General features: G+C 49.2%; 1 protein-coding gene across 8 annotated transcripts in view; it reads right to left on the reverse strand.

Moving 5' to 3' along the window:
- Nucleotides 1–24,984, reverse strand: part of KATNIP (katanin interacting protein) — a 183,871-nt gene that overhangs the window by 103,312 nt on the left and 55,575 nt on the right. For 7 of the 8 annotated variants that reach the window (XR_014145280.1, XR_014145281.1, XM_081819792.1 and 4 more), the window contains 4 exons: nucleotides 22,837–23,006; nucleotides 20,803–20,900; nucleotides 11,204–11,335; nucleotides 7,175–7,303 (listed from right to left, as the gene is read on the reverse strand). Coding sequence is in view for 6 of the 8 variants with exons in the window: in XM_081819792.1 (XP_081675918.1) it covers nucleotides 7,175–7,303; nucleotides 11,204–11,335; nucleotides 20,803–20,900; nucleotides 22,837–23,006 (529 nt within the window). In the remaining 2 variants the exon portion in view is untranslated. Of the gene's footprint in view, nucleotides 1–7,174; nucleotides 7,304–11,203; nucleotides 11,336–20,802; nucleotides 20,901–22,836; nucleotides 23,007–24,984 lie in introns of those variants that run through there. The other variant, XM_081819795.1, reaches the window with a different exon arrangement.

Genomic DNA, 24,984 nt, shown 5'->3' on the forward strand with positions numbered 1-24,984 from the left:
GCCCGCACCAACAATTTCTACCTGGCTTGCTAACAGTGTGCCTGCCCCCAAGTTCTCCGGCGGACACACCCCCTCCAATATGCCCTTGGCTGGAGCCCATCCAAAGTGGTGCCCCAAGCCTGGCAGTGTGCAGGCAGCTGCATCAGGGGCCAGTACCACTAAAAGTGACTCTTGCCCTGGGGAGAGGAGAAGATAACTACATATACCAGTCCAACTGTGGCTCCAGCTGTGGGCTGGGGGCAGATATCTGGTCTGACTGCAGGCCCCGCCCACCAACAAAAGATTCTCGGGGGACAACACAGGGAAAGCATCCTACAGTTTGGTGCTACTGGATCTCTAGCAGTATGCCCGGTCTAGCATATATGCCTGGTCTGACTCGACTCAGACTGGCCCATTAACAACACAGGGACTAAACACTGCCTTAAACAGGCCAAGAGAGCCGCTGCAGATGACTGGACTGACAGGAATACTGGCTCAGCTACAACAGCTGGGCACATGCAACACACATAGGAGACACCCCTCAGGTTCTGGAAAATGGGACATTGACCGCAGGCCACCATAGGATCTCTTCTTCACAAGGCCACTAGTTTCAAGACCAGGAGATGGAGCTGACTTTCCTAACACATAGAAGGAGACACAGAGAGTTAGACAAAATGAGGAGACAGAAGATGTCCCAAATGAAAGAATGGGACCTAAAGTAATATACCTGATAGAGAATTTAAAATCCTAAAGATACTTACTGGACTTAAGAGTGGAAGACTTCAGTGAGACTCAAAGAAGAGACAGAAAACATAAAAGTGAACTAATCAGACAGGAAGAATGCAATAACTTAAATGAAAAATACACTAAAAGGAATGAATAGTAGGCTAGAGGAAGGAGAACAGATCAGTGACCTGGATGTCAGAGTAATGGAAAGCAATCAAGTTGAACAGGAGAGAGAAAAAATAGTAATAAAAAATGAAAATAGGGGCACCAGGGAGGCTAAGTCGGTTAAGCCGATGACTCTTGATTTCAGCTCAGGTCATGATCTCAGAGTCCTGGGATGGAGACCCATATCAGGCTCCATGCCTAGACTTTTTTTTTTTTTTTAAAGATTTTATTTATTTATTTGACAGAGATAGCGAGAGCAGGAACACAAGCAGGGGGAGTGGGAGAGGTAGAAGCAGGCTTCCCACGAGCAGGGAGCCTGATGCGGGGCTCGATCCCAGGACCCTGGGATCATGACCTGAGCCGAAGGCAGACGCTTAACGACTGAGCCACCCAGGTGCCCCTCCATGCCTAGTCTTAAGGAGGCTTAAGATCCTCTCTCCCCCTCCCTCTGCCCCTCTCCACCCCCATTCATGTGCACTCTCTCTTTAAAAAAAAAAAAAAGGAAAAAGAAAATGAAAATAGATTAAGGGAACTCAGTAACACCATCAAGCATAATAACATTTGTATTATAGGGATCCCAGAACAAGAGAGAGAAAATTTATTTGAAGAAATAATAGCTGAAAACTTCTCGAGTCTGGGGAAGGAAACAGACATCCAGATCCAGGAGGCACAGAGAGCACCCAACAAAATCAACTCAGTGAGGTTCACATCAAGACATACAGTAATTAAAATAGCAAAAAGTAGTGATAAAGAGAGAATTTTAAAAGCAACAAGAGAAAATAGTCATATACAAGGGAAACCGCAAAAGGCTTTCAGTGGATTTCTCAGTACAGACTTTAGTAGGGCTGGGAGTGGCAGGATATATTCAAAGTGCTCAACACAAAACAAAACAAAATCTGCAACCAAGAACATTCTATCCAGCAAGGCTACCATTCATAATAGAAGGAGAGATAAAGAGTTTCCTAAAGAAAAGTTAAAGAAATTCATGACCACTAAGCCAGCCTTACGAAAAATGTTAAAGGGGACTCTTTGAGTGGAAAAGAAAGACCATAAGTAGGAGTCAGAAAAGTAGGAGCCACAAAAGCAGTAAAATTAAGTATATCTATAAAAATCAGTCAAGGGGGGCGCCTGGGTGGCTCAGTTGGTTGAGTGACTGCCTTCAGCTCAGGTCATGATCCTGGAGCCCCGGGATCGAGTCCCGCATCGGGCTCCCTGCTTGGCAGGGGGTCTGCTTCTCCCTCTGACCCTCTTCCCTCTCGTGCTCTCTGTCTCTCATTCTCTCTCTCTCAAATAAATAAAATCTTTAAAAAAAAAAAATCAGTCAAGGGATTCACAAAATAAGAGAATGTAAAGTACACCATGTACCTAAAATGCTGGGGAGAGGAGAGGAGTAAAGAATGGGTTCAAACTTAAGCTGCGATCAACTTTATGATATAGACTGCTGTATGCATAAGATGTTACATACAAACCTAATGGTAACCACAAATCAAAAACCAGTAATAGATATGCAAAAAATAAAGAGAAAGGAATCCAAGTATATCACTAAAGAAAGCCTGCAAACAGTGAGAAAAGAGCAAGAGAAGAAAGGAACAGAGAACTACAAAAACAACCATAAAACTGGGTGGCTCAGTAGGTTGAGCGGCTGACTCTTGAGTTCGGCTCAGGTCATGGTCTCAGGGTCCTGGGAGCAAGCTCCGCATCCAGCTCCCCAAAAAGCGGGGAGTCTGCTTGTCTCCCTCTCCCTCTGCCCTTCCCCCTGCTTGCTCTCTCCCTATTAAATAAATCTTTTTTTTAAAAACGAACAGCTTCTGCACAGCAAAGGAAACAATCAGCAAAACGAAAAGACAGTGTACTGAAAGGGAGAAGATATCTGCAAGGGTTAGTATCCAAAATGTAAAGAGCAGGGGCGCCTGGGTGGCTCAGTTGTTAAGTGTCTGCCTTCAGCTCAGGTCATGATCCCAGGGTCCTGGGATCGAACCCTGTGTTGGGACTCCCCACTCCACGGGAAGCCTGCTTCTCCCTCTCCCACTCCCCTCCCCCTGCTTGTGTTCCCTCTCGCTGTCTCTCTCTCTCTGTCAAAATAAATAAATAAAACACTAAAAACAAAAAAAACCAAAATGTAAAGAACTTACACAACATTGAAAAAACCCAAATGATCCAATTAAAAAATGGGCAGAAGACATGGACAGACATTTCTCCAAAGAAGACTTCCAGATGGCCGACAGGCACATGAAAAGATGCTCAACATCACTCCTCATCAGGGAAAGGTAAATCAAAACCACAATGAGATATCACCTCACACCTGTCAGAATGGCTAATATAAAAAACACAAGAAACAACAGGTGTTGGCAAGGATGTGGAGAAAAAGGAACCCTCGTGCACTAGGGAACACAAACTGGTACAACCAGGATGGAGGTTCCTCAAAAAACTAAAAATAGAATTACCATATGATCCAGTAATTCCACTATTGGGTATTTACCCAAAGAATATGAAAACACTCACTCAAAAAGATACATGCACCCCCATGTTTATTACAGCATTATTTATAATAGCCAAATTATGGAGGCAGCCCAAGTGTCCGATGATAGATGGCTAAAGATGTTGTGGCATACATATATACAATGGAATATTATTCAGCCATAAAAAGAATGAAATCCTGTCATTTGCAACAACATGGATGGAGCTAGAGAGTCTTACGCTAAGTAAAATAAGTGAGTGGAAGACAAATACCATATGATTTCACTCATATGTGGAATTTAAGAAACAAAACAAAGAAGAAAAAAAAGAGAAACAAACCAAGAAGCTGACTCTTAACTATAGAGAAAAACAGCTGGTCACCAGAAGGGGGGTAAGTGGGGGGCACAGGTGATGGGGATTAAGAGTACATTTATCATGCTGAGCGCTGAGTCATGTACAGAATTGTGGAATCACCATATTGTACACCTGAAGCTGTTTTTACACTGCATTTAGCAATACTGGAATTAAAATAAAGTACAGCAGGAACAATGATGACCCCAGCACAACACGAGCCAGCCAACGAGACACATCTGTGAGCTGAAGCTGGCCCTCACAGTCCGGGGTCCAGGACCTCCCCGCTGGCCACACCTACTTTTATTCATCACTGTATTTCTACTCTTATCTTGAAATCCAGCTTAATTTTTTCAAGTCATAACTAATAAATCCTCTCCTACATGCCCCTATTTTCTCTGAATTGTTTTTTTTCCAGTTTGAAACATATTTTGGTTTTTTTTTATTATGTTATGTTAGTCACCATACAGTACATATTTTGAATGTGAGTAAAGTGAGAAAAATCAAATATGAAGCATTCATATTCATTTTCTTTTTTTTTAAATTTTTTAAAAAGATTTTATTTATTTATTTGACAGAGAGAGACACAGTGAGAGAGGGAACACAAGCAGGGGGAGTGGGAGAGGGAGAAGCAGGCTTCCCATGGAGTGGGGAGCCCAATGTGAGGCTCGATCCCAGGACCCTGGGATCACGACCTGAGCCGAAGGCAGTCAGTTAAGCATCTGCTTTCAGCTCAAGTTATGATCCCAGAGTCCTGGGATCGAGCCCCACGTCAGGCTCCCTGCTAAGTGGGGAGCCTGCTTCTCCCTCTCTGTCTGCCCCTCCCCACCCCGCTTGTGCTCTCTTTCTTGCACATGCACCCACTCTTTCTCTCTGTCAAATAATAAATAAAATCTTTAAAAAGAGAAAGAAAGAAAATATTTCTAAAATATATTTGGACTTTCGTGTCTTCTTAAAACATAATTTAGTCGTTCCTTGATACTAATGGTCAATTTCTGGATAGAAATTGATCTGTAATAGAGGAGATGCCATCAGGAGCTGTTATGGTTTTGTGTCTTTCATTTATTATTTTAACTAATATCCTCTGTCATCTGAGTTTCTGGAAGGACAGGATATGGTTTTGAAGACAAGGGCGGTGCTTTCTCCCATCCCTTTCTGGCTTTTGTAAACCTCTTGGATTTTTGTTGTTGTTTTATTTTGTTTTTTACTTTACAGTTATCTTAATTTTGTATGATGAAGAAGAGATTTTAACTTTGAATTTTAAAATTCCTTTCTTTTATAGTCCCCAGATCTAACCCACAAAGTCCAAATTATCTCCAAAACTTCCCTTCCATATGAGGTAAACTGAAATCTTTAGGCCTTCTGATTCAGAATCACTGAGAATTCTTATGTTAAAAACTATGCTATCTCCTATATACAAATTCCATTAGCTTAAAAAATGAGATTTAAAATACGTATTTCAAACAAATATCCTAAGTGATTCTTATGCATATCAAATTTTGAGATCCACAGCTCTTTTCTTAATACTGTGGTTCTCAAACATTGCTGCAAAATACAGTCATGTATTTTGGTGCTTGAAACAACAACAACAAAAAACACCATGCCTGAACCCAAACCCAGGATCAGAATCTGAGCCTCTGGAAGGTAGGACCTGTGCATTTGTGTTTGATTTATTTAGTTAGCTTTTACTTTTTACGTTGTGTGTACTGTAGATTTCGTATGCTATGTGTATGAAACAACAGAGAGAGATACCATGTACCCTTCACCCAGTTTCCCCCATGATAACACCCTGCATAATTAAAGCACAATAGCACAATCACAAAATTAACATCAATACAATCCTACTAAGCTTTTTCAACTAGGTCTCCTTTTAAACTTTTTCTTTCTTTGCTGATGCTTAGCTCTATTGAAGCAGAGTATCTCCTTAATGTGATAGCTTAAAAAAAAAAAACTTTTTATTTTGAAAAAAAGGTAAAACCCACAGAAAACATATCAGAGTAGTATAATGGAAGGGTATAATGAATACCCAAAAACCCTGCACCTACATTCATCGGTTCTTCACCAATTCTCGGAAGACCTGCGAACAAAGACCTTCTCTTACATAAACACAATATAATTATCGAATTCAGGAAATTTAACATCGATACAATATTGTTATCTGACATAGTGAATTTTCAAATTTGTTAATTTCCCCAAACCATCCTTACACTTAGGGCAATTACCACCCCTCTGCCCCTGGCAAGGATCTCATGTGGCCTAAAACTGTGGCATCTTGTTAGCCTCTTTTATCTGGAATAGCCTTTTTCATACCACTGATAGTTCTGAAGACGCCAGGCCAGCTGTTTTGCAGACAGTCGCTCAATTTGGCTTTGTCTGGTTGTTTCCTCATTGGATTTCATTTTTCCCAATTTCCCAAATTTTTCATCAATGTCCCCAGCTCTGGGTTCCCTGAGGAGAGGTCTTTTGGATCCTAAGCAAAACTGATAGATGGCCACCTCTCAGCACCTTGTTTCCAGGCATTATCAATCACATTCACCACAGACTGTGCCCCTACAGAGAACTGGGCACTCTGGGGAGCAAAAGCAGCTCGGCACAATTCCCAGCCTATAATCATTAACTGCAAGAAATAAGGAGTCACGGGGTCTGGGTTTCCAGTCTGGGTTTCTCTGAGGCCTGGGAGAGCCACATCCTTTCTCTACTTCTTAGTTTCCCCAAACTACAAAATGAGAATGAAAATACCTAGCACTTGGGCGCCTGGATGGCTCAGTCAGTTTAGCATCTGCCTTTGGCTCAGGTCATAATCCCAGGGTACGGGGATGGAGTCCCACATTGGGCTCCCTGCTCAGTGGGGAGTCTGCTTCTCCCTCTCCCTCTGCCCCTTCCCCCACTCGTGCTCTCTCACTCTCTCTCTCTCTCAAATAAATAAATAAAATCTTGGGCGCCTGGGTGGCTCAGTTGGTTAAGCGACTGCCTTCGGCTCAGGTCATGATCCTGGAGTCCCTGGATTGAGTCCCGCATCGGGATCCCTGCTCGACAGGGAGTCTGCTTCTCCCTCTCCCACTCCCCCTGCTTGTGTTCCCTCTCTCACTGTGTCTTTCTCTGTCAAATAAATAAATAAAATCTTTTAAAAAAAAAATAAATAAATAAATAAAATCTTAAAAAAAAAAGAAAATACCTAGCATTTAACTCAAAGGGTTAATGCAGGAATGGGTGTAACATACTCAACACAGTGCATAGCACTTAGTAAGTGCTCACTTAATATGAGCTTCTACTATGTTTAAAAAAAATAGCATCAAGTCAAATCTCATGTGTATTGTTTTAAATGTAGTGGGTGGGTCCAAGGTTTTGGTGAAAGCCAAATCCTGCTGTGTGACCTGCGCCATCTTCCCAGGTGTAAATGAAGATGCTCTCGTGGGGCTCAACCTCCCGCCCAACTGCTTGGCTCTGGCAGAGACCCTGGCCCTTTGTGGGGTTATGAGGCTGAAATCCATCTTACCATCACATCCTGAATAGTTAAGAGGATCCTTTCTTTGTCTGTATTGCTTGCAGGGTCAGGGCATCCGTGGGCATCCAGAATGGTGAAATGAAAATCACAGGGCGTGGTGTCGGCAGAAGACTTGGTACCCTAGGGGCAAGCAGAGAGAATGGGCACAGGAAAAGCAACTTACGTCCCTGAAGATTGCTGGTCCCTCGTCCTCTCTGTTGGTCTCCAGGCCTCCCGTCTCCCTCCTTACCTCCTCCTCCTTCTCTGCTCCCGCTCCCAAAGCGGATCTGGTCAAACTCATCCCTGCCTCACCCACACCACTGCAGGCCCAGAGAAAGTAAGCAGACTGGGATTTAAAATCGGGCCACCACCCACCTAAACACTGGCTCAGTGAGGACCGAGTGACGACCGGCAGGGAGGTATGGCCACCACATCTTGCTGAATAAAAAAGGTGGGGTTATCAAATAGAGTGGATGGTATATAATCCCATCTTTGGGAAAGTAACAATAAGAAATAAGGGAGGGGCACCTGGGTGGCTCTGTCAATTAAGCGTCTGACCCATGGTTTCGGCTTAGGTCATGATCTCAGGGTCGTGGGATCGAGCCCCGCATCCGACTCCACGCTCAGTGCTGAGTCTGCTTGAGATTCTCTCTCTCTCCCATCCCCTCTGCCCCCTCCTCAAATAAATAAATACAATCTTAAAAAAAGTCAAGGAAAAAACAGTACTCACTGGGAAGTTATTTATAAGGTCATCTTAAAACAGAAGTACCCAAGCAATGGGACGGCCCTAAAAACGATCCTTCATTTTTTAAGCCTCACCATTGAAATTACTGAAGGGGGACTGAAGGGATTTGCTGCGGGGCCCTGCTGGGGACCAGTGGGGCGGCCAGCGATGGCACAATAGAATTTCCACCGTACCCCTAGGTGGGTGAGCCGTCGTGGGCCTCGGCAGAGTCCACAGGGGGCAGAGCTGCTGGGGACACAGCTTGTGACAGGTGTTTAGTTGTTGCCACGTGTCAGCCAGTAACAAAGACTTGAAAACACTGAACGGTAATTGTGGGCAAATAACCAGTTTACCCCACTCCAGGGTCCACACAGTGGAGGGAAAGCTCAGAGCCGATAACTAAACTCGCGGACTACCACTCACTGGGAAGGGGCCAGGACTGGAACATTCCAGATCCACCACCTCCTCTTGGATATAATCAACACATACATAAAATGAATACAAGAAATCTATATTATGAACGGATATACCCATCTATGATCTCTGGGGCAGTGGGATTATGAAAAGACTTTTATTTTCTTTGTTATCAATTGAATTCTTTATATAGACTGCGCATTATCAGGGGAAAAAAAAACACATCTTACTAATAGAAAAGAGTGTGCACTGTTTCATTCCTGATACATAAATGGAGCCCTGTTATGCTCTGCAACACAAAGCCCAACATGACTGAGACCTGGCTCTTTGGCAGAACTCTCTGGAAAGAGGCACCCTGTTTTCATCCAAGTTCCTGAGCTGCTCAAAACCCTACAGTGGCTTCCCCCCTGACTCAGAACAGAATCCCTCGCCATTACTACAGCCTCAAAGCCCTGGGCCATCTGAGCCTCGGCCTCACCTCTTTTCCTTGCCCGCTTGCTCACCCAGCGCCCAAACACACTGGCGTCCCCCTGTCCTCCCGCCTCGGGGCCTCCGCACCTGCTGCTCCTGTGCCCGGCATGCTCTTCCCCACATGCCTCACTCCCTGGCTTTCTCGGGAACTGCGCACGGAGCATCTCATCAACGAGAAGCCCCTGCCCGTCTTTCTCCAGCCCTTTGCCATTTCTCTGATAAGCCCCATTGCCTACTGTCTGTTTTATCCTCAGTGTATAGAACAGGGCCCGGGATCTGGAGCGGGGACCGTGGGCCACGCAGTGCACACACCTGTCTCCCGGGGCGGCTGCTCCTCAGGTCCAGCTGCTGCTGTCATGTAAGAATGGGGCCCCGAATGTTCGGGCTCTTCAAGACAAGCTCCCAGTTCACATTTTGACACGGAATCTCCTGATTCTTAAATGTCAGCTAGTAATTCTTTCAAAAGCCCCATGCACGTCAATGGGCTGGGGGCCAACAGAGCATGCCTGCAGCATGCGGGTCTGTGAACTCAGAGCCACCAAGAAATTGAAGATCACTAAGGGTATGATTGAAGGCAGACAGGCTGGTGTGTTTCAACAGTGAAGGTCAGATGAAAAGTACACACGCAGGCATGCATTTCCTTTTGCTCCATTTCAGAGCTGCACTTGCAAACAGTGTGAGGTGGCTGAGTATATTTAGCCACATGCCTTTTTTTCCCCTCTCTCTCGTTCAGATTGCATCTCTTACGGCTTCTGCCTTGGCCGAAAACTAGCGTCACCATTTTACTCTTTCACTTAGCAGGAAATAACTCCAAGGGAAAATTGACTGTGAAGACTTACGGAGTGCCCCCTCAAGATGGGGAGGGAAAGGAAAGAAAGAAATACAATCAAGCACTCACGGTAGAGAAAATGAAGTGTTGGCAGGGCAGGGCGATAAGGATTCAGAGCACGCGTGCATACGGGAATGCTAATGGAAGCTTTCATAGCTCGTGAGGGGCAGGTTGTCTGGTGCTGCAGGAAGCTGGGGAGCTTGCCAAGGAAGGACTATATGTTCATTTAATGGGGGTGGGGGTACCAAATGGCCAAAGGAGACGAGGGAACTACCCCACTTCCTACATGAAGGACGTGCACACGTTCTCTGACAGGGGGCATGGCTGGGACTGTAACAGACTGAAGTTGGCCGCAGACCAGCCTCCCAAACGAAGGGAGACTGACGGCTATTTGCACAGACATGTGCTCAGATCCTGAGCAGGGACCATTCTGTTGATTCAGAAGCGTGTGTATGTGTGTGTGTGTGTGTGTGTGTTGTGTGGGAGGTGGGTGTTAAAGGCAATAAAGTCCACACTACAACTTTGCCTATTGTAAAATCCCATTTCTAGGGACTGGGTAAGAAACAAGGTCATTGGGTTATTCTATAAAAACAAAAGGGCTTTTTTTTTTTTTTTTTCTCTTCCAGGAAGACAGAATTTCCAATTTACTTTCAGACTTTTGTAGCCAGGATGTGAACCAAAGTGACCCTTTGCTCCTTACCTGTCCTTCTTTTATGTGCCAAGAAGGACATACAAACAGGCAACACCACAGAGGAATGTTCCCTGATCACTGTTCGCACGGATTTTATGAGTCATGTGCATTTCTTAAAGGCAGGTTTTTGATACAGAAGCAAGACTTTGTTCTTTGATGGAGGCTGTTGCATCTGCAGCCTGGGGCCACAGCGGAACACACGCCTGGCGAATGGGGCAGGGGCTGGCTTAGGGGCCTGACTTTGTCCTGCTGCGTCCCAGTAATTTTGCTTCTACATAGCCATGGAGACAATCTATGCGCTCATTCTATGTATAAAAGCAACGACCTTGGAATAAAATCCAACCACCCACGCTCACCCCTTGCCAGGCTCATTGTGCACCTCCTGGTCTGCCCCACTGCCCTTCCAACCTCACCTCATCCCACACTCCCTCTGGGGCTCACATTGGGCCTACAGTGTGCTCCTTCAACAAGTCCAGCCTCACGGCATCTGTGCATGCTGTTCCCTCTGCCTGCAATGCTTTTCCCATCAGGTTTCAGCTAAATATCAGCTCTGCCCACCTCCCCTTCCCTCCTTGCTCCACACTCTCACCCAGGTTTTAGGACCCTGGCAAATGTCACTTCCTCTAGGAAGCCTTCCTGGATACCCTCTCTCCTGGGCCCACCACACCCTGCCCCACCCCTCAGCTCCCTCCTGTGGTAGAGGGATCCTATGCTGTTGCCTCTCTGGGGTCAGACACCAGCCTTACTGATACCTGGACTCCGGGGGCCCTAGCAGAGCATCTAGCCCGTGGTCTGGGCGCTCACTAGAGTGTGGGAGATGAATGTCGGAGTGAAAGAACTCAGGGGCATAAGGAAGGACGGTCACAACGCACCCCGAGAGCCATTGTAACACGAGCTGAGGCCCAGTCCTACCTGTGGACGGTCCCCAGAAGCACCCTGTGCCTTGGCGGTCTCATCTCCACATGCCTCAGAATCTTCAGAATAGTCCAGAGGAGGCTCGATGTGGAGCCGCGGGCCAGCTTCCGTTCTGATTTGCACCGATTTCTAGACAAAAGGAGGCTGTTTCAGACACAATGGAACAAGCATCTCGATTCCTCTGAGGGGTGAGCTTCTTAGGGGGCTGACCGCGAGGTGGCATGTCCCTGTCCCCCAGCAGTCACGCTACGAGGCACGCTGGCCCGGCATCGGCTCGGAAGGGCCAGCCCGACGCATCCCGCCACCTCTGCTCAGAAGTCTTTACTGGTTCCTACTGCACAAAGCATGTTCAGTGGAATTTTTTTAAAGCAACTTTTTCGGTTGAAATACCTTAGCAGTAGAATGTTAGTGGGTGATAAACTTCCCCAAATTGGCTTTGTGATCCAATGAGTTTAGGAGACCCTGGGGGTCCTTTTTTCCTCCCGACTTCTCAGAGCTGGGGCCAGGGGGGCATCAGCGAGGCACCACATTTAAGACGGGGCACAAATCCAAGAGCGAGGGCCTCCTTAAAGTTTCTGCTCTGGGCCTCGCTCTAGGGAGGCCCGGCTCCGGAGACAAGGAAGAGGTCGGCCACGCCATGTGTACTGAATGCATTACCCCTCCAAGGGACAGAGATTTAGACCCTGCCTTTCTCCTCGTGTCCTGGGTTAGAACGCTCCACCCCTGTAAGACTCTGCGTCCCCACAAGCTTGGTGAACTTAGCGGTTATCTTGATGATGAAGGACATGATGCCGAACCTTACTGCCCTGCAGGCCTCTCCCTGGTTAGGACTGAACACCTTTCTCCACCACAGTCACGCCGCCCCCCGCCCCCATCAGCACTTTCACACTAGTGTTACTCCTAGTGCTTTAGATGCTCACTTAGTCCTATAGCAATCTGAGGGGGAAACCGAGGCACCAGGCTCCATGCCTCTGGCCCAAGATCACACAACTAGGAAGCCGCAGAGCTTAGATCTGAACCCCAGCAGGACAGCTCCAGAGGCCTTGCTTTAAACCAGGGATGGGTCAACATTTCCTGTAAAAAGAAAGTATTTTCGGTTTTGCCAGCCATATGGTCTCCGTCACAGTACTGAACCGTCCCATTGTAGCTCGAAAGCAGCCACAGATATTGCCTAAGTAAACGGGCATGGCTGGGTCCCCAAAACACTTTATTTACAAGAATAGGCTGTGGCCAGATTCGGCCCATGAGCTGGAGTTTGCCCACTGACCCCAGTACTAAACTGCCCCACTGTACTGCCCCCAATGGGCATGTGAAGAAGAAATGTGCCCAGCCTCGGCTACCGTGGCCTTTGGGGAGAAGAGAGGGAAATCAAGGAATTTCCTGAGAATATCAAACACTCAAAAAAGTAGGCAGGGGCATGGCTATAGATCATTCGAGAAAAAGATCTTGGCAAGAGAGAGTAAAGAAAAAGAGAGGCTGGAAAAGGCAGGTGGGGAGCCCCCTGTCGGAGAACAGGGAGCAGGCAGAGGGGCAGAAGGAAGGTGCTCGGGACATTTTTCTTTCTTTTTTTTTTTTTTTCAAAGATTTTATTTATTTGACAGAGAGACACACAGCGAGAGAGGGAACACAAGCAGGGGGAGTGGGAGAGGGAGAAGAAGGCTTCCCACCGAGCAGGGAGCCAGATGCTGGGCTCGATCCCAGGACCCTGAGATCATGATCCGAGCCGAAGGCAGACGCTTAACGACTGAGCCACCCAGGCGCCCCACATTTTTCCTTCCCTAGGGCCATCCGTCACTTGGCCATGCCCCCCATGCTCTGACTCCAAGTGTGGCCCCGCTGCCTCCCAGGCTGTGTCAGCTTGCTCTCAGAGCATTTTGGAGGGCGGCTGCAGGGTGTATGGAGGGGAAGCTGTACGTGGAATAGGCCAGGAGACTCCGGAGAGTCTTCTTGCCTTGGGCCAGGATGAAGCTGTAAGGGCTTTGAAGTTCATCTCCAAGAAAGATTTTTCTACCGTAACTCTGGGGAGGGCGGGCTCCCCCCTCCTCCTCAGGAACCATTTAATAGCGTCCAAATGCTGAAATGAGAGAGACAGACAGAGAGAGAAGGAGGAAGGGCTGGAAAGAGGGCGAGGGGGAGGGAGAGAGGAGGGGGAAGGGGCAGGGGCATGTAGGGAGGGGCACTGGGCATGAGGCACAGCCTGGCCCCTCCATAGTTCTCTGTTCCTTTAGCTAGAAAGGGAAGGCTTGGACTAGGACCTCACTACTGCATGTACAGCCGGTCCGTGCACCAGCAGCCTCGGCTTCTCCTGGGGAATTTGTGAGAAATGCTGAATTTCAAGCCCTGTCTTAGAGCTAGGAATCAGAATCTGCATTTTCACAAGAGCCCCGGTGACATACACGCACACTGAAGTTTGAGTAGCATGAGCCTAAGTTTTGTGGTGGGTGCTGCCGTTTTGTGATCTTTGGGCAAAAGCACCCTGATTTTTGGGGGGAAATCCTCTCCCTCCCTCCCCACCCCCAATCCAAGTGTTCATGTGGAACTGAGTCCACGGGTGGCTGGAGCATATGACAGGCCCAGCCAAACTGAGCGCTAGATCCTGCGGGCCCGGAGTGACTAGATGACTGGTTCAGGGAAGCCAAAGAGATGCAATAGTAGGCTGACAGAACGTAAGGTGGGAGCTGATGGTGGCCACCTTGGTACCACGCAGAGCAGCATGGGGAAAAGCAGAGTTGAGAGATGGAGAACGAGCCCGGCTACACTGTCTGAGCGCCTGGATCCAGCCATGCCTGAACTAGGAATTCCCACGGGCAAGTGAAAGAGCTGGCATTAATGCAGCTCTCCGGGTCTGATCTGAATGATAAATACGAGAAAGACCTCCAGGGTTCAAGAAGGAGAGCCCAGGTATGTCTCTCTCCACTGCTGCTTTCCCATCCCCCCCCTCCCCAGAAGTGTTCCTCGCCCTTCCTGGGAGTTTGGCACAATTGCTTGCCTTGCCCAAAGGTCAGGAGATGGGTTTGCAGTAGGCATGAGGGCATGTATAATCAACAAGTCCTTTCTGAATCCTGACTGCATACACGGTTCTGGAAGCATGTCAAGGCAGCAAAAAATGTAACCACCGATGGCCTGGCCTCGGGGAGTTCACACAGCACACACAACAGAAGAACATGTTTAGGAAGCAACATTTGACAAGATTAATGTGGTCCAGAAAGAGTTTTAAATGCTGAGTGGGTGCTGGAGAGGGGAATAAATAGTCTTCCATCTGGCCTGCTCTCCTACCCCAGCCCCAGGGAGGCGCCTCTGCCACCACTGGAGGAGATGGGGAGCCGCCTCACCCACATGAAGACGCCCACCTCCCAATAGGAGCACGAGGCTGGCAGGTTCCAGCCCAGCCCCCAGGAGGCGCCCGCTCCCTGCCTCCCACCTTCACATGCTTGCAAGGATGATGCCCGAGCTCCTGGCTGGCTCCCCGCTTGGCACGCTGCTTTACCTGGAGTGGGTGTTTGTAAGTGGCTGCTCTCTCCTGCCCACTTGCAGCACCCAGACTGGATAGACCCCTGCAGTATCACCCACATACCAGGACAGGATTTAAAAGCCCTGATCCCCGAACACCCATGTTCCAGTCTGCCGGCCCACGGCCAGCTTTTGTCCTCAGCCACACTCAGCCCAAGGCTGTGCCCAGAGTTATCTGTGTGTATCTGCCGCCCCCTTAGCAAAGTGTTCTAAGAGATGTGTGTTCAAGCTACTGTAGACTAGAAAGATCAAGGCTAGGGGTTGCCCTGTATGGTTGTTCAGGTTGTGCAGTACGTAAGTAGCTCCCTCTAGAAGTAAGAGAGCTCTGACGATCCTGACAGGCAGGTTTGGGGTGGGGAGTAAATCTACCTTATTTGATATGTTCTTCCCGGATTTGTCTGATCTCTTATAAATAATAGCGCTCAACACTCTGACAGTCTGCGTCATGCAAGGTTGCTGTAAAAGCCGATGCTTTATGGGTTGTTTCATTCATTGTCCTCACGGCAGGGTTTTTCAAAACTCAGAAATAGGAAAACAAAGGAAAGGGCTTCACATTTGTACTCGTGAACTTTCCTGGGGGTGCTTCAGCTGCCTGGCCCACAACAGGAAACCGGATACAGCAGTAGAGTGAAAGCAAAGCCTTTGCTTTAAATTGCAATGAACTTGCTTTCTGGGCCTTTAAGGAAAGCCCACCCCACAGTAAATTGCTGAAAGGCCAATCCCTTCACCACCAATTTAATGCTAAGAGCCGATGACGTTCATCAAATCTGACAGCATTTTGGTAAACGACGGCTCTGTTGATTAGGCCGCTGTCCACCCAAGTATTACAAGGCTGAGGAAGCCATAAATCTTAATCCACTGATAGCAGGAGAAAAATCTGAGGCTCAGAAGTGGTGGTGGATAAAGGACAGTACCAACAAGAGCCCATTTATCACCTCCAGCCCAGTCCATGGCGCAGGCAATAGCTCGGAAGCCAACATTGCGCCGTCATCCACCTCCTTGGCTCTCCCACAATTGGAGAGTCCCAAGAAGGGTTTTCCAGGTCAGGCTCTGGGCCAGTATTTGGATGACTCTGTGACCTTCTGGAGCAGGGATCCTTGGGCCTGTGAGCCTGGGGAAGCCCCTTCTGTCAGGGGCATCTCTACCGGAAAGTGCTTCCTAGTTGCTGGACAAGACCCTAAGAAGGGAACTTATTCTACTGGAAGAGGCAAAGGTATTGGTCCTGGTCACTGGGAAGGGGACATGTGACCCAGGGGAGTTTAGGGCAACACTCAGAAAAACTGGCAAGCCGGCCCGCTGAAGAGTGCAGGGAGGCCACGGCGAGGGAGCAGTGCTGGCCAGGGGTGGGCTGGGACTTTGGGGCTCCCTGGGCACTGTGACCTCTGTGTCCCCTGCTGACCTGGCCGTGGTCAGTACCAAAACACCAAGTGCCTCTGTGGCCCCCACCTGTCCCTCCTGCTGGGCACAGCCATACAGGAGCAGCCCCAGGACTGGGACCAGGAGGTGGGACCTCTCCTGACGGAGTGGCTTTTGAGAACTGGCCACCACTGGCCACTGGGGATTCTGCCACCTTGACCACTGCCTACCTCTGGCTGCCTCCAAGGACAGTGGAGCCCACCCAAAAAAGTGAGGTCGAGACAGCCTTCCTTCCTATTCTATGCACCCCAAAACCTGTCCCTGGGTACTTTCTACCAGGGAGAAACTTCGTACTTAGCTCCACTTGTTGGGGTCAAAGGAAACCCAATCAGTCCCTCTTCCTCCTGGCAACAGTGCAATTGGTACATCGGGTCTATCTATTGTCCTGGATCAGAAGCTGGGGTTCCAGGCCTTGCTCAGGGAACAGCTCCGGGGCAGGCAGGCTTTTCGCTTCTGGTCACAGCCTAGCAAGGCGGGAGCGGGCATCTGGTCCAGGCTGACCAACTGATTCAGATGGTCTCTCTCCTGGACAATTTCCACAAACGAATACTAAAAGACTGGGGAGATGACACCCCGGGATGGGTCGAGGAAGCTGAGATGATCAGGGGGCTCTGGGGGCCAGGGACAGAGCTGTGAGGTGGAGGCTGGGGGACAAAGAGACAAAGGCTGCATTAGGCTCATGGCAGGGATGGGGGGGGGAGCCCTGCTTCAAAGTCTCCTGCCTGGTCCTCCTGCAGCCACTTGGCCCTATGGGCATCCTTTGGCATGCGGCCACCAGGGATCTTCCTAAAACATGAGCCCAAACACGTAACTCTCCTATTGAAAACCCTCCAGAAGATTCCTCACATTTAAAATGAAATCCAGGGCGCCTGGGTGGCTCAGTTGGTTAAGCGACTGCCTTCGGCTCAGGTCATGATCCTGGAGTCCCGGGATCGAGTCCCACATCAGGCTCCCTGCTCAGCAGGGAGTCTGCTTCTCCCTCTGACCCTCCTCCCTCTCATGCTCTCTGTCTCTCATTCTCTCTCTCGCAAATAAATAAAATCTTAAAAAAAAAAAAATAAATAAAATGAAATCCAAACTTCTTCCTGGGGGCTTCCAGGCACTGTGTGATCTGCCCCCTCTGACCTGTGACCCCTGACCCCGCACTCACTGTCTCCGTCCCTGCACACTGGCCACCCCAGGGTCCCTTCAGCCTGACCCGGCTTCCTGCCGCCCCACCGTGCCCTCTGCTGGGAGACTCCCGTCAGACCTTTGTGGGGCTGGCTCTGCTCCTCCCCAGCTGTCAGGTCAGGCTCCACGGTCCTCGTTAACTGCCCTACTGGGCAGGTGCCACTCCTAACCCCACTTGCAGATGAGGAAGCAGCCACCAGACGCTGAGCGGCTTCTCCTGGCCGTGCTACTGGATAGTGGTGGAGCCCAGGCTTGGATCTGTGGCCTCTGGGTTCCTGAGTCGGTGCCCTCACTCATCTCTCTGGGCTCGTCTGTCCCCGGCCGCCAGGTGCCCCTCCCCAAAGCAGCGGACAGCCCCTGCTGACAAACCACACACCGAGCACGCACTCCCTCCTGGCAGCCCTGGGAGGTCTGACTGATGATGGACTCAAGGCTCAGACAGGTCCCACCGCCAGCTCCAGGACACACAGCTAGGAAGGAGCTTGTCTGACTCCAAAGCCCATTCCTGTCTTTCCAGGGGCCACAGGTTCAAAGGCCCCAGTGGGCCAGGCGGGAAATGGAGAGGCGGGAAGCCAGCAGGTGGGAGGGAAAGAGCAGCCCAAGCACAATGACAGGCTACAGCCGCCACTTGGCCTCGGCTCGGGGGCTCTAAAGGGAGTGGTGCGGACTGTGGCAAACGGGAGCACGTGTACCCGGCCTGACGGGGCCGCACTCTGCGAATGGCTGCCTCGTGGGGAGGCGAAGCCCAGCAGGACGGCCAGCTCTTTCCATTTTTCCAGGGAAGTCGGAATCGAGCATTTTAAAAATACAGAAAAACTTTTGAATTTAAATGTTAGCGAGTGACTAAGTCTTTTTTAAACCGTGTGAGTCCAAAAAACATTCTCCGGGGGACAAGTTCAGCCCACAGGCCTCAAGCTGCTTACTTGGAAGTCCGGCAGGCCAGTCCTCCTTATGCTTGGACCGGTTGTCACATCTTCCTTGTGGGCGGGACAGTGCCCCCTACCCCCCATCTTCACAGCTGGGGCTGCAAGGGCAGGAACCAAGCCTTATGTGATTGTTTGCTTCTAACCCCAGAGCCTCACACAGTGCCTGGCCTGGGGTAATAAATGCTTGCTAAATTAAAAATAAAGGATGAGGGGTGCCTGGGTAGCTCAGTCGTTAAGCGTCTGCCTTCGGCTCAGGTCATGATTCCAGGGTCCTGGGATCGAGCCCCACATTGGGCTCCCTGCTCTGCGGGAAGCCTGCTTCTCCCTCTCCCACTCCCCCTGCTGTGTTCCCTCTCTTGCTGTGTCTCTCTCTGTCAAATAAATAAAAATAAAATCTTTAAAATAAATAAATAAATAAAGGATAATTTCTTTTGGGACATGGCTTCTAGTCCTCTCACCACTACTGAATGCTCCATGGTTTATCCGTATCGAGAGGGGGTGGTCCCCAAAACATGGCATGTGGGTGGAGCAGAGTCCGTGCAGTAGTGGGGGGGGGCTGACCCCCCAGAACCCCTTCTACTTTATTCCTAGGATGACTTTGTGTTCAGTAGAGGCCAGAAAGCCAGTCTGTGTTTCCCAGATGCCCTTTCTGTGGACGTTCTGGAAGTGAGCTAGCTACAGCCCATCAGATGGCCTCCTACAAGCAGGGAGAGCAGAAGTGAGGTGGAAAGAAGGGGACACACGGTGGCCGATTCTGTGCTGGGCACAGTGGCCGAGGCGATGGGTTTTCAAGCGTCCCAGCCTGGCCGCACAGGCTATGGGCAGTGCTGCTCTCGCAGGCACGGTGTCATCGGAGGCCAAGGGTTGTGGCGGTGGTCACCTGCTTCCTGGATGGTCCCTGATGCTGACCCTCCACCCTCCCCACCCTGTCCTAGGTAGCAGATTTCCTGGAAGGCTGGGTGCCATTCCTGGAGGCCCCCAGCTCAGGACCCCTCCTCTTTTGCCGCCCAGAGATCTTGCAAGCACCCACTTCCCTGCGCTCCGTTCATCTCTGATTAAAACAGCCTGAGTGGTCTCTACTGTCAGGCACTGACTGACCCCTGACTGATACAGTGCAGAAGGACAATTACAGTCTTCATGGCATCAGGAAGCCAGGAAATTAGCCATGATTAGGCCCTGTGAAGTGTGGGACCGCAGGGAGAGGCTGGGGAGGGATGCTAATTAATCTTAGGCCAAGTCTTTTAAATTGCACAGGCTCTGGGGCCAGCTGTGAAGTCACAGTCTAAGATGCAAATATGGCTCCTGATAATAGAAGGCACTCGAAACAACTAGGAGGGTCTGAAGTGGGAAGTGGAGAAAGGCCTCCTTAATGAGAAATTAACATTCATTGCCGGGGACAAAAGGAGGCCTCTAGGCTGTGTGCCCTGTAGGCCTTGCTCACCTGCACTAAGATAAGGCTGTGGGAGTCAGCTAGCTGGCCAGGAACACCCTCAGTTACTTCATCACAGACCCACAAAGGTAGGGAAGACCAATGGGTTTGGTGGTCACAGGTCCAGGGTTCAAACCTCCCTAGTAGCTCTGTGACTCTGAGAAAGTCAGCTTATCTCTCTGGGCCTCAGTTTCATCAAAGGTACAATGAGGACAGTAATAGACCTACAGGGTTATTGCAAAGACGGCCAATAAAGCTTGCAGAAATATTTCCTACAGACCCACACATACGGCACAGGGCAAAAAATCAATCCAAATCTGGGTGACCACAGGATTAAAAAGGATTACACACCATTGCTTAAGCCTCATTTCAGACCAAGTGAGTCAGAATCTCTGGGGATGGGGCTCCCCAGGTGATGTGAATGCGCTGAGGGGGTTGAGACCCACTGATCCCAGACAAGATATGAGTAGCCGCAAGGTAAGGACTATACGGGCAAGAATACGGCACTTGGAACAAAGATCTGGGCTTGAGTCCTGCTGCTGTCACTTCTTAGTGGTTGGCCTCGGAGAGCTCACTTGGCTTTTCTGAGCACTCATCTCCTTGGCTTCTTTAAAATAGGAAGAAATTTGGAACTTGCCCTACAGGTGTGCTGTGAGGACAGAGGAGAGGAGTCACGCGGGAACTCAGCCCGCATCTCGTACCTGGTTGGCACTCAAAACCACAAGCTGCTGAAGCACCCTGAAGTGGCATCTCAGGTCTGTGGGGCAGGGGCTTGGTCTCATTCACCCACTGCATCCCTGGCATCGAAGAACGTGCCTGGCACATAGTAGGTGCTCAGTAAAAGACAGCTGTATAAATGAGTCATCACCACGGGGCTGTGAGTCTGTGCTGGGGTGGCCCCATCCCCCATCTGGAGGGGAGGATCATGCCATACAGAGGGGGCGGGAGGTCCCCAGACTCCTCTACCTTCCAGGGGCCAACACTACATGCAGAGAGGACACCAGTGCGGTGCCCAGCCAGACCCACCACTGCCCACAGGGATTCCCAGTGCTCGGATTATGTTTCTGTTTCCATAAGAACCCTGCTCCTTGTTCTGAAGCACGAGCTAGGGCCGTATGTCTCTACACTGCCCAGGGTTTCCAGACCTGGTGCCATCCTCGGCGCTGGACTTTGCTGGGGGCTGTCCGTGAACTCCGTCTTAAAGCTTCCTCTGCTTCTCGCAACAGGGTTCTCCGTCCGTAATCTGCACCAGGGGTGAGGGAAAGAGACTCAGCGAGGCAGCCGTGACAAGTTCACACCCAAGGAAGATGCGTGACTTCCATCTAAAATGCACACCCCGTGCCCAAAGTCTCGTATGCAAAGCGAGTCCTGTTTGTAGCAGCGGGGCATTAGAAAACAGGCCAAATGCCCAGGAGAAAGGGAAGGGGGAGGAGTAAGTCACAGCTGAACCGGCAGGTCTATATACAAAAGGAACAGTCTCTGAGATAGGGAAGCAGGGTACACACCGTGTGCAGTACAGGCCATCATTTGTGTAGAAGAAGACAGAAGGGAGGGTTATTTGTTGAATGAGTTAAGGTACTGCTGGGGGCCCAAGTACAGAGACGCCTGCTAACTGCACCTCCTTGAAACCTGCACCAGGAAAGGCCTGCTTGTCCCAACTAGCAGCAGGTTGGCCCGACTCCTCCTCCCTGAGAGCTAAGAGAATCATCCCACTTCCCTCGTTGCCCTGGAGGGCTAGGAAGCTCATGCTAAACTCTAAGCTGGACAGCAGTGACTCTCCTAGGTGAAGGTTTGGGGACATTACTTTCTCCTTTTATCTCCTCGTTGTTTTGACTTTTGCTGTCTATTACGGCTTGGGATATTCCCCATACCTATAAGGCAATGAATGAGAACAACACGAATCAAGATTATTGTGCGATGGGCATTTTACATTTCTTATGTCATTTAACCTTTCTGGCAAGCCGGCAAGGTGGGCTTAATTATTCCCATCTCATAGAAGCGGAGACTGAGGGTCAGAGAGGACCCGACTGCCAGAGGTCTCAAAGCTAGAGAGTGGCAGAAACCCAGCTCTGCCTCATTCCAAATGCTCTTCCCGCCACTTGGTAGCAGGCCGGGTCCTCAGACAAAGCAGTCTGCCTTCAAGGGCACTCTGGTGCCCTAGGGATGGGTGCCCTCGTCAGTCCCAAGTGACAGATGAGGAAAGAAAGGCCCGGAGAGACAAAGTAACATGGCCAAATTGGGACCCAACCCCGTGTGCTCAGCCATTTCATTCACTTTCCCGCCAGGTCATTTTTGGAGCCAGCCGCTGGGTGGGGTGCTCCTATTCCAACTTCACAGACTCTCTGAGCTTTTAGTACAGGACACATGGGACCGGTCTAAAGTCTGTGAAGTATGGATTAACTACATTCAGACATGAACTGTGGAGTCAAATATCACACAGGGTTGGGTACTAAAGTGAAGACAGATCCAGTGAAAATCGGGTATAATTTAAATTATTCTAGACATTTCCTTCAATTACTAGCACCGTGAAATGGAAAAGCCAGGAATTTACTGCTCTGGCCACCTTTGCCCTGGGGTAATGGAGGCCAAGGCTAAGTTTTATTTATTTATTTATTATTTTTTTATTTTTTATTTTTTTAAAGATTTTATTTATTTATTCATGAGAGACAGAGAGAGAGAGAGAGAGAGGCAGAGGGAGAAGCAGGCTCCCAAGGAGAAGGGAGCCCGATGCGGGACTCGATCCCAGGACTCTGGGATGATGACCTGAGCCGAAGGCAGACGCTTAACCATCTGAGCCACCCAGGCGCCCCAAGGCTAAGTTTTAAAAGGAATAAAAAGGAATTTCTCTTTCTTTCTCACACTCCTGCTCCCTCTTTTTTTTTTAGAGAAAGAAAGAACGCGCACGTGCATGCCAGCAGGGGAGGGGCAGAGGGAGAGAATCTCAAGCAGTCTCCTCATCCAGTGCAGAGCCCAACACAGGGCTCAATCTCACGACCCTGAGACCATGACCTGAGCTGAAATCCCGAGTCGGCTGCTTAACCCACTGAGCCACCCAGGTGCCCCCTGCTCTCTTTCTGGCAAAGTGGGTAGAGTTAACTTGAACAGGTTAACTAGTTATTTGCTGGTAAGTTTCAGGGCATGGGACGTAGCTCCACTGCGCCCAGGTGACCCATGCTCACTGTGTGTCCCCTCGGCGTGTGAAGCACTCCTGGTGAAGTCAGAGTGGACAGCTTTCCGGGGGGACGTCTTCAGCTCCGAATTGGCCCCGTTGACGTAGACAGAGAAGCCCTGCTCCAAGTGCTCCAGTCTCAGTTGCATGGGGTCCTTGGTTTTCAGATGCTTTAACACCCTGGAAGAGAAACAATCACTTGCTCCTTGTTATGTGAGCCTGGGCCGCCACCCAGGCCCACATGGGGAGAGAACTGCGCCTCTGATGGGCAAAGCGTCTCTAATCGGAGGCCGGGTGGCGGTGCCCAGCTGTTCATCGACAAACAGCCTCTAAGAGGCCCATTACACACACAGAGAAGCAGCAAGGGGGAGACTGTTTCAGGCCCTGCAGGGGTGTTTCTGCTTTCGTTCTGAGGCTCAAACGCACATTAGCAACAACGCAGGCGCAAGTCATTCCTCTCTCCGCGGTGGCCGAAGACAGAAAGCAGGCGTGTGTGAGCGCAATTACCACACAGCCTGGGCCTCCTGGGATGACCCCAACTTCATGCATCTCCACCTCGTGTGGATAACGGCACCTTCTCCAGGGCATAACAAAACATGGGTCTAAGGGTCTTAGGTTCTAAGCCTTTGCAAGAGAGTTCAGAGAACATCTACAAATCATAAAACATCCTTCGTCCGACCGGGCAGACTGACTTTTTGCTTCAGTAAATAAACGTGTTCTCAAAAGCTCACCCCTGATATCTCAAATGTCATCAGTTTATATTCTGATGCAATGAAAGCATATATCAAGGCAGGCTTTAATTTAAGATTAATGATATGATTATCACCTTTTGGCTAAAAGGGTCTTGCCGTGAACATGGCTGGACCTCTAGTTCAAGTTTTCTCGAAAACCCAACTTTACACCTCAGGCTTGATCCTTTCCCAACTCCTGATATTGTCAGTACCATAAACAGCGTGCAGCATCCTCACCAGCCCCAAGAGAACCACTCCCATCGGACACCAAATCCCTGTCTCTACAACCACCTCTGTGCACCCCACATCAACTAGCTTTATTTCTGCACAAGAAGAAACACAGACAACCAACCCGCGTGGCAACCAGGGTGCATCCCCTTTAAATAAGTTCCTGTCAACCTAGCAAAATGCAAATTTTAAAAAATAATAGAAACAGTAATCACATCAAGGGTGTGTATGAGGTGCCAGACTCTGTTCTACCTGCGGTACAGATACGGTAGTTGGTTCTTGTTATTCGCAGTAGTTTTATTTTATGAAGTCACCACAAACATGGAGTTAGTGAATACTGAAACTTTGTTCCTAGGGGAAAATACAGGATTTGGTTCCTGTGAGCCTCTCATAACATTTTCACCAAATGATCAATACAGAACCCTGCTGTGTGTGTGTTTCTTTTTAAAGGCACCTAATTTGATACATAGTTGAGACATTGACATGGAACTCACACACCAGCACTCTGTAACTCAGGCCTGAGGGAAGCTCCTCTAACACATGTTTTTTCTCCCTTAAGAGACATCATAGCCTTCTTACATTTAGGAACACTAGAGAGCACTTCAGCACCATGCCTGGTGGCCAGTTTAAACAGCAAAATCACCAACAAAAAGCATAAAAATGTGGAAGACACGGCACTCAGTATACTTATGGGGTAAGAGCTAAAATAAGAAGGTGGAGTATTCCCTTGTTCTACCACAGCTGGGAACGTGTGTATTGGGCAACCAAAATTTTTTGCCACTCTGCACTTGTCTTTAAATGACCACAAAAGCACTGTAAATATTTAAAATTTACGAATAAATTTTCGTGAGTAGGTGAATTCATATTTAGGGAACCCGTGAATAATAAGGATTGACTATATTAAGACATTAATCTTCCCCAACAACCCTATGGGGTAATTACTTTTATTATCCCCATGTAATAGATAAGGAGAGTGAGACACAGAGAGGGTAAGTAACTGGCCCAAGGCCACACAGCTGGTATGGTGGTAGGGCTAGGGTGCAAACTTAAGCAATCTGGCTCGAGAGTCTTCACCACAACAAAGACAATCTCTACAGCTAAGCGAGAGGACATTAAACCTGGCCAACTTAGACATTGCTGGTAACTCACAGAACCTTTTCAGAAGTAATATGAAAATAGAGAAAATGCCATATGCTTGG

This window comes from Leptonychotes weddellii, chromosome 5 (assembly GCF_054177405.1).
Source record: "Leptonychotes weddellii isolate Sample4059 chromosome 5, ASM5417740v2, whole genome shotgun sequence".
NCBI lineage: Eukaryota > Metazoa > Chordata > Mammalia > Carnivora > Phocidae > Leptonychotes > Leptonychotes weddellii.